This window comes from Psammomys obesus, unplaced genomic scaffold, assembly GCF_907164565.1.
Source record: "Psammomys obesus unplaced genomic scaffold, mPsaObe1.curated_primary_1811, whole genome shotgun sequence".
Lineage (NCBI taxonomy): Eukaryota > Metazoa > Chordata > Mammalia > Rodentia > Muridae > Psammomys > Psammomys obesus.
The window spans coordinates 29,089,419-29,103,973 of NW_026596073.1; the positions used below are offsets into that span (position 1 = coordinate 29,089,419).

The window sequence follows — 14,555 nt, forward strand, 5'->3', positions numbered from 1 at the left end:
TCCTCTAGCCTCCACAGGTGTCAGGCTTATGTATACATGCAGGCAAAACACTCACACATACGAAGAATAAGGTATTTTTTAAGTTGATCTTCCCTAAAGAAATATTTCAAGTTAATTTTATTGACAAGTAAATTAAGTCATGACCCCTTTTCATGTGCACTGTTGATAGGCCACGTGACCCTTCTGCTCTTCAGTCCAGTTAAAGTGTAGCAGTGCGCTTAGATGAGAGTTTAAGGGAAAGAGAGCAAGGGCTGAGTCTTGACAGCCATAACTCTTACAGCGGAAATAGAACGTAACTAAAGGAAACTTGGTTCTTACTGGGCTGTGTGCTTCTAAGAGCCTTGCACTCGTGGTTTCATATGGTCTGCTTTGCTGTATTCTCCAAGAAGCTCCTTGGCTCTTTCTGTCCTGGTACAATAACTGTGCTGTTGTGTGAACTTCTGTCTGTGACTCACAGATTGTAGACCCAACTTACTGCTTTGATTTTAAACTGTAGACTGTGAGAGTATTGTTCTGAATATGAGACTTACTGCTTTTCTGTCCTTCTAGATGGAAGAAGATAAGGGTTCAGTCGGCTCAGCATATGAATTTGCTGAAAGCCAGCACAGAGGGGAGGACAGTAGGCACCTGCTAGCTGAGGCTTGCAGCCAGCAGGACAGTTGTTGCGTGCACTAGGTAGTACTTTGCTGGGCCTTGTGGGGGACGCCTCATCTTGGGTCATGCCATGGAGAATCAACATCACATTTCCATCTCACTGTACTAATTCTTCATGGTTCCTCCTATATTGTTTTTGTTTCATTCTTTTTTTTTTAATCCCTCAATTTGTTTTTATGTTTACCCCTGAATTTCTCATTCATGTTTCTTTGGATTTACAATGATAAATCACGTTTCATCTCAGATTCTCTCACAATAAGGTATTTTCATAGCCTGTTGTCTTACATTCAAGAAATTATCCCTTTCTTCTCCTTTTGAAATTATGTCATGCATTACCATTTTAAAACTGTTAATCCTTTTTGAAGTTGTAATTGTATGTATTTTTATAAATTTTAATGTAGACACTGAATTATTGAAGTCCTCTTTTTTTACTTGAATACTCAAATGAGCCAGTGTGCTTAGATCTAGTGAGTAGTTGGTCACTAAATGGCAGTTAACAGACTTGTTCTTTTCATAAATTTTCATAGTTGTATTTATATAAAAATGTTAACTGTTAGGGCTAGAGAGATAGCCCAGGGGTTACAAATACCACGTTTTTTGTTTGGTTCCCAGCACCCACATTGTGACTCACAACCATCCTCAGGAATGCACATGGTGTACATACATGCAGGCAAAACACTTACATAGAAGAAGCAAGTCTAAAAAGTGCTGTTTGGGGAAGAGTTTATGCCCCTTTTGAAGAATAAATCCAAGCTTCTTCTGGATATAGTTGGGATATGCACAATATTTTGGTTGGTAGTAATTATTAGTCCTGTGGCCACTAAAAATTTTTCCTTAGGCTATAACTGTCATTTTAGTGTGATTTCTATTCAAGATGATATTGTTGTTTCATTTAGAATACGAAAATAGAGAAAATTGAAGGCATAGCCACTTAAAGGCTACAAATCATTTCACCTTTACCATAAATCAGATTGTAGAACATGTGTAATAATTTTAATAATAACAATTATTCTGAGACATATTTTAAAGTTAGATTCCTTCAGTGAATTGCCCTCAATGAGGACAGTTAATTGGCTCAGTTATCATTAGTAGTAGCAGTAGAAGTAATTCGATTTGGTATGTTTCAAAAGGCTACAGTCAGGTGTCTGGAGGTGTAGCTTTGTTGGTAGAGTGCTTCTGTAGTGCTTACCGTGCACAAAGCCATGGGCTGAGTCCCAGCGCTGCATAAACTGGGCATGGTGGCGTGTGTCTTCAATCTTAGCACTCAGGATGTGGAGTCAGAAGGACCAGGAAGGAGTCAGGGTCAGCCTGGGCTGCATGAGACCCTAGAATTTATACATGAAGTTTCTCCTTTTCATCTATGCTGTTAACTTCCCTTTCATTATATTGGGGAATTTTAATGTTTCACAATACTGATGCTCTTCCTTACCCAACTATAAATTAATTCCAAGCATATATTGTTAAAGAACAAATTGGATAAATACGTCATTTATATAAAAGACCTCAGTCTCCTTTGAAACTAAAAATAAGTCAGTTATAAAAATGCTTACAAGATCAATATATTTTTTCATTTAGTTTTATTTTTGCATATGTGTAGTGTGCGTGCATATGTGGAGTATGGGTGCACATGTATGGGAGTGCTTAGGCATGCTGTGTGTGGAGGCCCCAGTCTAATCCTAGGAGTCATCTTCAGCCTCTCTCCACTTTAGCCAGGGCAGCGGGCTCTCTCACAGTTCCTCAGCCAGCTTACTCTAGGAAAAGAGCCCCTGTTTCCACTTCCAGTGCTGGACTGACAGACAGGCTGCCACACACACTGGCTTTATACGCATTCTGGGACTGCAGAGAAGCCCTCGTGCTTACCCAGCAAGCTCTGCACCTGCAGAGCCCTCTGCCAAGCTCCCACCCAATATAGTCTTTATTGCTTATTGTTGAGTTGAAATGAGACAACATGCATAGAAATACTTCTCTAGAAAGCTCCCAAACCAACATGGAGGTATTTCATTTAGGTTTGTAAATGTCATTCAAATTTATATCATTATGGAGTTGTTTGTTTTGCTTAGAGGGAAGGGTAAGAGTAGAGTGATGGAGAAAACTAGAAGTTGGAAACAGGTTCTGTCTGGATCCAGGAGTTTTGGAATAACATGGCCAGCCATACTAAACATCCCTAACTGCTGTGTGAGGAGATAAAGCTCTTGCCTTTTCTAGAGAATTTAAGATTCTTAACAAAATTTGAAAGTCAGCACTAATTTATGATCTTTGATTTCACATCAGAAAGAACACATTTCTCTAATAGCAAATGTTAAGTCTAGACAAGATGAAGCTCTAATACACTTAACAATTTGACAAGTCTCATTTAAAGTTAATTTAAAAAAAACCTCTAGTTGATGACATTGTAGTAAAAATATTGAAAACGTCTAAACATAAGACTTAAGAAAATTATTTGGTAACTAACAAAAACTTAGCATTCATCTATTAATATGGAAACAAGAGCAGTAAGTAAGAGTTTTTTTTTTTTATCTAGATCTATAAAGATGAATTTTTTCATTAGCCAGCCATAGCTACGTTGAATCTCCTCGGGGAGGGTTTGGGGAGATGTTGCCAGGAATTTGAGGATCAGGTGTAGTGGAGAGTGTGGTCTACTAATTACTGATTAAAATGTCTGCTGTAGTCAAAGCTACTTATGGTACAACCAGATCGCAGTTCACAACCTTAATTTTTTGTGGCTTTCATATATTCTAAAGATATAAGCCTCCTCTCCTGTTATTTTAAATTACATGAAATTCCATTCCCACCCGCATTACACTGGCTGCTGTGGCTCTAGCGTCTGTCTGAGCTCTTACTTCATGAGATATTGAGATAGGTGATGTGCCTTAGGAAAGCAAGGGACATAGTGGTTTTCTGGAGATCAGAAGAGGGGGTTTCTGTAGATCGCTTTGTAGTATTCACCATTCACAGTGCCCCTCAGTTTTTCTCTTACTGTTTGCTTTGTTTGGGGAGGTGCTTTTTTCATTCATTAGATGATCTGAAAGAGAACATCATATGTAATAGTTTTGACATGCTTGCTCTTTTTGGTGTCTAGGATTTAACGTTTGGCCACAGGTTTATGTGATATAAGACAGATACCTGAAAACAGACACAGACTCAAGCATTGTTCTGCACATAGATGGACACCAACATACACGTGGCTTTCAGGAAATCCTGTCAGCTGGCCAAACAGCAGCTGTGAGCAAAGTACAGGACATTAAACATAGCAGTTCCAGACAAGATCCTTCCTTTCTAGTTATTGGGATAGCTTAATACTTCCTGAATGAATATGCTAAAAGATCAGGTTTTATGTTGTCTTTTTTCTTACAATAGTTAATAACCATTTTATTTTTGGCAGAGGATACTGAGATTATTGTGTTATGCAACACTTGAAAATTCAGAATGCATTTCAATAAATGCCTTTTTTAATATGGATAATCATTAGACAGTCATTTTTATTTTTAGGTAGAAACTGATGTATACTATTAAGGAAATTTTGACCAAAGACCATGCATGGAGATAACCTAGAACCCCTGCAGAGATGTAGCCCATGGCAGCTCAGTCTCCAAGTGGTATCCCTAGTAATAGGAACAGGGGCTGTCTCTGACATGAATTCAGTGGCTGGTTCTTTGATCACCTCCTCCTGAAGGGGGAGCAGCGTTACTAGGCCACAGGGGAAGACAATGCAGCCAGTCCTGGTGAGACCTGATAGGCTAGGGTCAGAGGGTAGGGGAGGAGGACCTCCCCTATCAGTGGACTTGGGGAGGGTTATGGGAGGAGATGAGGGAGGGAAGGTGGGATTGGAGGAGATGAGGGAAGGGGCTACAGCTGGGATATAAAGTGAATAAACTGTAGTTAATAAAAATAAATCTTAAAAAGAAAATTATTTGTATATTAATATACTTTACTGAAAAGTTTACATTAAATAGCTACTTTAACAAAAATTTTTAAACAATTTGTCATTTTATATTTGTTTTTTTAATTATATTGTTTTTTAATATCCTGTCTTTCAAGTACCAATAATGTTATACTTGTAATAAAAATGAATTATTAAAATATAATATAAAGAAATACAGGAAATAATCCCTAATTTTAAAAAACTTAGTAGATTTAACTGTTACAGAGTTACTTTGTCAAATTGCTCTAAAGCTTTTTTTAACTCTGTCTCTACCAGCCCAGAAACATTCATGCCCAGTGACAGAGTCTTTGCAGGTTAGCATTGAACCCTCAGTCTCACTGTGACTAATGCTGCCGCTCTAACCTCCTACCTTACTCTCACCTCACTTGATAAGTACATCCAAGAACTGCCAGTGTGCCTTCCTCGGTTCACTTTCAGTGCTTGTGCCATTTAAGAGATGCTGTAAAGCAATAAACAGAGCCCAGAGAGACTCCTTCAAGTTGTAGGGAGATAGTAGTATTTAACCTGAGCTAGGCCCACAGGCATGAGCTAGAGTGTCCCCATTGGCTGGTGTGGACCATATAGGGGAGCATCCACCCATCAGGAAAGAAGGTTTGGCTTAGCTTGAGGATATGGGAGCCCAAGAGTCAGCAAAATCCAGCCTAGTTGCTGATGAGAACCTGTTGCCTAAGCCAGCATCCCCCAGATTCTTCACTGTAAATTTATGTTCCTCCTGTGGTAGTGAATGGTTCATGGTTCTTGGCACCTCGGGTCAGGTGAGTGAAGACGTTTTGTAAGTAATTGGCAAACACAAAACAGATTCCATGGGGGAGTTGCGTGTGTGTGTGTGTGTGTGTGTGTGTGTGTGTGTGTGTGTGTGTGTGTACGTGTGTGTACACATTTTTTGGTCATGTTTTGTTTGGGCTTTGTTTGTTTTACTGTGTTTTTGCTCTTTTTTAAGAGAGAGAGAGAAAGGTAAAGGGAGAGAGAATTAAAAGTGGGTGGGTAGGGAGGTGGGGAGAATCTTTAAGGAGTTTGGGGAAGAGAAAGAATATGATCAAATTGTGGGAAAAAAAATTCAGTGGATTATAGAATGATGGTCTCAAGCTCACCAGTTGAGACTTAAGCACATTCCTAGACAATCTGAAAGTCTGTAAAACTGCTGGATTAGTGTTTCCCAAGGTACTTATGTTTATGTAAGTATCTCACAAAGCACATTAAAGCAATGGTACATTCCACTCAGTCCTAAACCGAGAATGTTTAAAGAGCATGTGAGGTTTGCTTTCTCAGTGCTTAGCAGAACATAGGGTTTACGTACAGCCAGGCACTTGACCAACAAGAAATCCCATTCGAACTCCCACTACTTGGAATGGTCAGGGATTCTGTACATGAATATTGTAAGACTCCACTGTTTGCTTGCTTTCAGAATATCAGGTTATTTACATTTCACATGTGGCTTTCTGTCCATTGTGCATTTCCAGTGTCCTCCATTACCGCGCCTCACATGGTACATGGTGATTCCCAACCTTGTAGATGTGAACGTTAGCAAACTTACTTCATTCTTCTTCCTCTGCGTCTTCTAAAAATTTATCATTTATGTACATAAAGAAAAATTAATTCAAGTAAGTTTTTAAACTTGCATTCAGAAGGTGAAGGTAGAAGGGTCTTTGTGATTTCAAAGCCAGCCTGGTCTACTCACCGAGAGCTGAGTCATCCACGACTACACAGTAAGATCCTGTCTCCAAAACAGATGGGGGAAAACAAAACAAATCAAGAAAACTTTTGACTAGCAAAACTAGGGTTGGGATTCATTCAGCCATGTGGTCAGACCATTTACCCTCATTTTAATAAAGTTGTTATAGTATAGAATTAAGTTATCTTTTTGAGCCTATTCATGCCTGAATCAGTATAAATCTTAGATATTTGATAAATTCAACTTTAAATGCTAATAGTACTACAAACTTGCTTGATAAATTCTGATCCATGTGCCACCTTCTCACTATTAAAAAGAAGAGAAGTTGATAATGGGCATAGATGGAGTGCCTGTTTTTTGGGTATTTGTTTTTGGCACATAAACTCTACTAAAGTTCTTATTCTTAGCGGTGTAGTTCCTGCCGATTCTTACTTCCCAGTCTTTTCTGCTGTCTGAGTTGCTGGACATTTGTTCTTCAATCATAATGGCAGGAACATTTCACCCAAGCGGAGCTCCAAGATGAGAGAGAGTTCACTGCCTTTCTGAGTAGTTGACATAAGCATCTTGGCCATAGCAAATTATTCAGTGGCAGAATAATAAACCTCCTCAAATGTGAACACCTGTCTACTCATTTTATACCATTATTTATGTAGGCTTCTCAGTAGACCACAAAGCTTTTAAATGTTCATATATGATTATACTACAAAGAGTTCTGTGCATTCCACGTTATAGCAAACCTTGTATGTTTGCATCATTTACTTTCAGTTTTAAAATACTTGTTTTTGATTTTGTAATGGTTTTGTGAAGTTCAACTCTGTGAATAACTAACTTGCTCTTCTTCTGCAGCTTGCTGAAGCACATTCAAGTGTCAAGTGCTTGGACTCCATGTGCTGTTTCCCAAAAGGAGAAACCCCATGCACATCTGTTGGAAGAATGCTGGAACGAGTCATAGGAAGGTGTAGTCCCAACCATATCAGCAGGTGGGACATTTCACTACATAGCCTTTGCTACAGCTGAGTGTTCTGTAAATGGACAGAAAGAAGCTGCAGTGTAGATGATCACTGAATCCACTGGCTTAACCAAGGGAGGCAGAGAGCCTGCTGTTGACCAGCATCATTCTTTGCTGTGGCTGTCACTTGGCAGCTTTGTGATGTGGTCCTGTCACTCAGAGAAGGCACCCTTAGGGAGACGTCCCATCCAGTGAACAGACTGCTGTTTAGTCCTTGTAAGCTCTGGTGGCTAGACAGGTGTATAGGGCACTCTTCCTTAGCACATGGCTTTTTCATTATTATTTTACCTATGCTCCTGCTTTATTTTCTGCTAGATGTTTAGTTTTTGTTGTTGTTTTCCTATTGCGTTTTGTCATTACAAAAATAATCTCCACACTCAATGTCAATCACCTTTGCTTTCCTTGTTTTTTACCTTTGTTCTCTAAAGCTAGGCAGTCATTCAGGACTACCCAGGAAAGGCTGTCCTGCCCCATGTCCCTTCCAAAATGTCTGTATTGAGGTTTTAAAACAAGTTTTGATTTTACATTTCTTTTATTTGGCATTAATTGTCCAATTAAAGGTTATTTTAGAACATGTTTTTAAAATGCTATTAATATTAACTTTGATTATTTATGGACAGAAGAATCTGGTTTTTTTGTGTGTGTAATTTGTTGTTGTTTTGTTTTGTTTTTGTCCATTCTCAAGTCTATTTCTTAATTAGGTTTATCAGAGCTTGTTTTTATAGATCACAACCCCAAATTCTATTTTGGTATAAATAGCATTTGAAAAAAAATATTTTTATTTCTCTGTATGTTTACCCAAGGTGCAGGTGATTATCAGGTACTAGAGAATGAAACAGCCTCTGTGCTTGGTCTCACACTGCTTCCCCAAGTCAAAGCAGCAGCACACTGGTAAAAGTTGTAATTGATGCAGAAAGGTGCCAAGTTCCATTCTCCCCAGGGTGCCAGGAGAATATTAAGACTTTCTACAAGTCAGTGGCTTAGAAAAGCCTGGAGATACCCAAGGGGCGAGAAATAAATGAGTGGAGGGAGTCCATTTGCCTTTTGTAAAATTGCTTTTAATCATTTGGTTAGCTTTGTATTTTGAAAAATATCAGGCTTTCATTCACAGAACATGAAGTGTAGTTTCTTGTGAACATGTTCACATGTTGCCTTTGCTGTGACTTTGTGAATACACTGCCTGTGGCTTTAGCCCTCATTTATCCTGACTTGAATATGACATATGATCCAAAATATTTCCATAATGTAGTTGCAATTTCATCCTACATAACTAGATTGCCATGAGTAGGTAAGTGTATTGGGATATTGGTATCTTAAGTACATGGATTTAAAAAAAAAAATCATAAGATAGTTCTATCATGTTCTTAGATAATAGTTTTCCCAAAAGATATTTTAGAAGGGTCTTCTTAATGACATTCGTTATTGCTTGGAACCAAAATGGAGTTTAGATTAATATAATATAACTTCTACATAGTTGTCTTAAATTGTCTTTAGTAACGTAACAATACACATACATGCCAGTGATTAAAAGACTAAAATTAATTTTAAATGAGCATTTTTTTTCCTGTTTTTTGTATACTCTTGCTTTCTTGCAATCACTTGTGTAGGTTCTGTGCCCCTGTTTGTTGTACTGCTGTTTTTGTAACTGTCCCCCTGGGAATCTGCCTGGGAGTTATTGGATTTATCTTGGCATATCTTCTTAAAGGTGGCTAATACTGTCAGTATTTTTGTTTACTCGGAATTATGCCATATTCTTTTTCTAGGTGGTTTTTCTAATAAAATGTTTGCTTTAGCAGTTAAGTAGTGATTAATTCTTTGTTTGGCAAGCACCATGTACCTTCCAATGCCATCAGAATTTTGGGTTATGCCAATGGCTACTGTTGTCATTTTCTCCTCTTCCTGGCTAAACAATGCAAAAAGTCTCTGCAGATGTTCAGTCCACACTCACACAGGGAAATGGGTAGGATATCAGAAGATGGAGAAAACAGGGAACTTGACAGGAATGTATTTGACAGGAGCTGGTTTTGTATTTTTCAAAGGGCTGTTTAAAAATTACTGTAGCTTATCAGCATTGTATCAAAGTCTTAGCGGTCATAGTTTCTACATATACATATGAAATACTTTTATTATTTATGTTTTGATATGGAACAGCTTCTATTCTACATTTGTGTTTCATGTCCAGTTTGAAGGGATAAGGCAAGGCTGAGCCCTCCAGTATAAGATGTGATAACTCAGGGCTGCTTTACCATTAACAGTACTGACCATCTCTGGAGATAGAACAACTTCCATGTAGTACATGGGCCTTCTTACCATTCAGACACAGAGACAAAAAACTTAGTACGTTTTTTAACCATGTTAAGGTAGTATATCTTACACAAACTCAGTTTCCAAGGGAGCATCATGGTTCTGTGTAAAAGACATGCCACATTCCATTCTAAGGAGCTGTATTTCATCATTGACTGTCATTTTGTGTATATTTTACTTGCAGTTATAAATGAGTTGCTTACTGGTAATTGCAGGTATCTGGGAACTTGAGACAAGAGGGTCTTATTTTGAGCCTGACCCACTCTGTCAACAAAACAAGCCTGCATTGTGACTGTCTTAGTTCATTTCTTGTTAATGTGATAGAACCCGCTGACAAAAGCAACTTAAGTAAGATAGTGCTTCTTGTACCTCATAGTCACGGGCACAGTCCATCGTGGCGGGGAAGTCAAGGTAGAAGAGACTTGAAGCAGCTGCTTACATGCACCCATAGTCAGGAAACGGATAAATGCCTGCTCTTGCTTCTCTCTCTCTCTCTCTCTCATTTTATACAGCCCAGAATCCCCTGCTGAATGCTGTGGTTTCACATACAGTTTGGGTCTCCCGTTAGTTAATATAATCGGATAGTCCTACAGACATGATGTGGACTGTCTCCTTGATGGCTCTAGAGTGTCAAGTTGACTAGTGGTTCTAACCATCATTGTAATATACACTGGTAACCTCAACACTTGGGAAACTGGGGCAGAAGGATTGCAAGTTCAAGGCCTGTCTTAGAGTGACCCTGTCTCAAAATACAAAAGTAAAAAAAAGCATTAGTGGTACATAGTTCAGTGGTAAAGCACGTTCGTAGCCTGTTGGAGGCCCTGGGAAGGGAAGATGAGGGGAAGAAAGAAATTATTAGCTAGTAGGTGTTTTAGGTGTTCAAAATTCTTTTAAAGTGATATTTGACATGAAGGCATATGTGTTTTGAAAAGATGAAAAACAAATCGTACATTACCTGATGAAATGGTTTTCTCTGTAAGTAGTGTTTAGAAAGAGGAAAAACTAATGTAGGATTCTTGCTGATAGAATCGAACATTTAACTCCATTGGGATGTAGGCAGTTACAATTAAAAGAATACTGTTTCCCCTATATGCAGTAGGAATTAGTCATACTCTCACTTTTTTTTTTAGTTTATTTTACAAATGTTGGCTGCCTTATACCTGCCAGATTGGGTTCTCTGTACTTGAGAGTTGTAAACAAGACCTTCCTTAAATCAGAGTGGAGGGTTCTAGACATCCCTGACAACCATGAAGATGAGACAGCTCTTCAGGGTTATGGTTACTTTTTTAATTGTGTTTTTTTGGCCACTGACTTAAGCTTCTGTTACATTCACAAAAAGTCATTGGGAAACAAGATGCTGGATACAAATGAGTCAAATGACTTCTAGCTCTAACCATGTCTAGGGAAGGAGGACACCCTGGCAGGGGCTGTGTGCTGTGTCTTTGTAGCCCCACTCTTCCAGTTTCTGAATAATTTTTATACTGCCCTTGGGCTAAGGGCATGTGTTTAAAGCGTGGCAGGCTGTTTGTGGAGTTGCTACTTCATCTTAAGTTAATTGAAGCTAATTCAAAGTGTCAGTGACAAGTGAAGTATTATGTGTTGAATTGCTTAGCTTAAGGCCTTGTCTGACGGTCAGCTGGTAGTTACCTTTTTAGACTGGTGAAGAATATGCAAGTGTCTTTGATAGCCTCTGATGCTAACCATTTATGACATTAAGGCTAATGGAGCGGAAATCCTTAGAGCAGAATTTACTCTACTCTATCACTGATAATATGAATGCTTACTATTTCCTGCCAGGACTTTTGGTAGATAAGAACTTTTTCTTTCTGTAATGTCAGAATACAAGTTTACTTATTTTTCAGTAAAACTGAACTCTTCTTTTTTACTTTGCTGTCTGTGTGTGTAGTAAATATGTACATTCTTACATGCATGTGTGTGCATGTGTGTATGTGAGCATGTGGAAACCAGAGGCAGATGTTGGTGCCTTCCTCAGGTCTCCGCCTTGTGCTTTAAGATGGGCTCTCTCACTGAACCCAGTCTTCACCAGTTTGGTAGGGCTGCTCACAGTGAGCCTGTGAGACTTTCTTGTCTTTGCCCTCCAGTGCTGGCCAGCATCACAGGCTCACACAGCCATGCTCAGCTTTTGATGTAGGTGCTTGGGGGGGGGGGGGAGTCTAAATTGAAGTTCTTTGCAAAGCAGATGCTCTGTGATCGTCATAGCATACATCTCCCTAGTACTTACCACCTGGATGTGTACAATTCCTAATAGTGCACTTACTTCTAACTGAGTTACTGAGATTTCAAAAGCACCTCTTGTCTGTTACCCATAGAAACTAGTACTGTACTGCATAGATTCGGGCTAATTTCTGTGTAATGACTACAGCATTACTTTTCCTCAGGTTTTTGTATAGTTTAGAGTAGGGTTCAGTGCTAATAGGAAGAACTCTTTAGCATTTAGAAATGAATCAGTGAATATTTTAAAATTTCAATTTTTTTTTTTTTTGGTCCTACAGTTTAGGTCTTAGTTTTGGTTTTGGTTTGTTTGGTTTGGTTTGGTTTGGTTTGGTTTGGTTTGGTTTGGTTTGGTTTGGTTTGGTTTGGTTTGGTTTGTTATTGTTTTTCAACTGAACATTGATTATGGTGAGCCAAACTTTTCTCTTACTGTTTCTTTCAGGTTGTGGAGTGCATCGGATCCTTTCTATACCAATGACAGGAGTATCTTGACTCTCTCCCCAATGGACTCGTCTACTTGTTAAAGGGACAGTAGGACTTTGTGGGGACAAGTCCACCTGTCCTCAGATTTGGGGTCATCAGCCTGTAAAAGGCCAGTCACTTTCTGAGATCTCTGGAGGAGCTGAGACCTTCTCAGAGTCCACGGGAAACAGGCAGTTACATGAACCCTTCTCCTTTCCCTTTAATTTGAATGTGAATATATTAGAACTTGGAAATAAAGAGATACCACCAACCTCTTTATCTGGTTTGTCCCTTCTGCTCACGGGACTCCTGGTGGCACTGCAGCCTTTGCTGAGGCCACTATTCTTTAATATCAAGGTAGAGAAAGGGGTTACTCCTGGTTAGGTGTGGTTTTAGGATGAGTGTGGTTCGGGACTCTTCTATTTAAATCTGCTTCTGTAAATTTATGCTAAAGATTTGCCTTGAGAATTCTATTTTTTTTTATTAGATTATATTTGAAGCTTTTCGTGGGAAAAGTTAATGTGAATATTAAGGAATTTTGGTCCTTCAGTGACCTGTGTTGTTAATCCATTAGTGCTTTTTAAGTTACAGAGCAAACTAGGAGAGCACGTTTCTAACCTCTGTTCTGTGTGGGTAGGAAGCTTATACTGACACCAACCGTCTGTATGGAAACTGTAACACAACCAGTGAAGCTCATCCGACAAGTGCAAAGAGAGTTTTAAATCTCATGTTCAAGTCAAAGTTAGGGCCCTTCATTAGACTTCAAATTGGTGTTTGCTAATATTGTTGTGGCCAAGTATGTAAAAGCTGTAACAGGTAAATGAGATGCCTACATTATCATATTAATTTACTGTATCTGCCTTATCTTTTGCATGCTTCAGCCTGGCTAATATATTTACATTCTACCACATACACTCATTCCCCCATCCCTTGTTACTACCTTTTTTCTTCTCCAAAGACTCTGTTCGTAGTTTTATGATAATGTTGTAAAGTTCAATTGTATCAATAAAAAACAAGTTTGGACAGTATTTAAATATTGCAAATATATTTAATTATACAAATTAAAATATAAGCCATAAAGTCTTTCTATAGCCCGCTTAGAATTACTCTTGACTTTCTGTAAACCAATATTTAGAATAAAGGAATTTTGTTAACAAAAATTCTATAAAATCCTGTTACTTTTACGTTATTGTATGTTATCTAATTTAAAGCAGACTGCCACAGTAGAGTGAGTTATGCTTGTAGTCCCATTGTCAGGTGTGGTTGCTGAATGAAAATGAAACAAAGTCTAAAATGATAAATTTTTGTAAGCAAAAAATGAATTTTATCAGCAGCAAGTTAATAGGCCATGGATGATTAATCAGATACACACTAGTCTTAATTCCTTGATTCTCAAATTTTAGTTTCTGAGTGGTCTGTCCCTGAGACTCAGTATTATTTTTTTCATGTAGAAGTAATGTTTTAACCCCTGACACTATGAAGGAAGCTCTGCTAAACTTGTTGACAGAAGCCTTACAGAGTTGTCCTCTGAGAAGCCCTACTCAGTGTGTCAAAACAGATGCTGAGACTCACAGCCAAACGTTGGGTGATGCATAGGGCATTTTGCCGAAAAGTGGGAGAAAAGAGAAAAGAACCTGGAGATGACACGAGCCCCACAACAAAGCCAACTAACCTTGGCCCAGAGGGGCTTGATGAGACTGAAGCATCAACCACAGAGCAAGGAAGGACTGGACCTAGGACCCCAGCAAAGATGTAGCAGATGGGCAGCTTGGCAGCTTAGGCCTCATGTGGGTCCTCTAGTAAAGGAAGTGGGGACTGCATTGGACATGGAGTCACTTGTCAGCTTTTTGATCACTTTCCCCTGGTGAGACTACCTTGCCAGGCCACAGGGGAGGAGGACATATTCAGTCCTGATGCAACTTGATGAGCTGGGCTGAATGAGAAAGGGAGCTTCCTTTGTCTTAGGAAAAAGGGAGGGGAAACAGAGGAAGGTTGAGGCTAGGAGGGGAGTAACAACAAGGATGTAAATTGAATAAAAAGTAAGTAAAAATAACAAAAAAAAAATATTCTCCCAGTCATGCCTACATGACCACTAAACAAACATGATCCGTCACTGAGACTCTTTTCCTACTGACTTTAGGCTATGTCAAGTTAAAAATTAAAGATAAACATCACATTCGCTAACTGTTTTTTATATACTTGGAAGAAAAAAAAAAAGAATTGTGAATGAGGGTATGGTGGCACACGCCTGTAATCGCAGGTAGACAGATGTCTGTGAG

At 38.8% G+C, this 14,555-nt stretch overlaps 1 protein-coding gene across 2 annotated transcripts in view; it reads left to right on the forward strand.

Moving 5' to 3' along the window:
• Positions 1-13,304, forward strand: part of Atp11b (ATPase phospholipid transporting 11B (putative)) — a 93,325-nt gene extending 80,021 nt beyond the window's left edge. The window contains exons 30-31 of one of the 2 annotated variants that reach the window (XM_055625877.1): positions 550-675; positions 7,116-7,177. In XM_055625877.1, coding sequence (XP_055481852.1) covers positions 550-634 — 85 coding nt within the window. In that variant the 3' untranslated portion in view covers positions 635-675; positions 7,116-7,177. Of the gene's footprint in view, positions 1-549; positions 676-7,115; positions 7,250-12,256 lie in introns of those variants that run through there. The other variant, XM_055625876.1, reaches the window with a different exon arrangement.
• Positions 13,305-14,555: the final 1,251 nt, after the last annotated feature.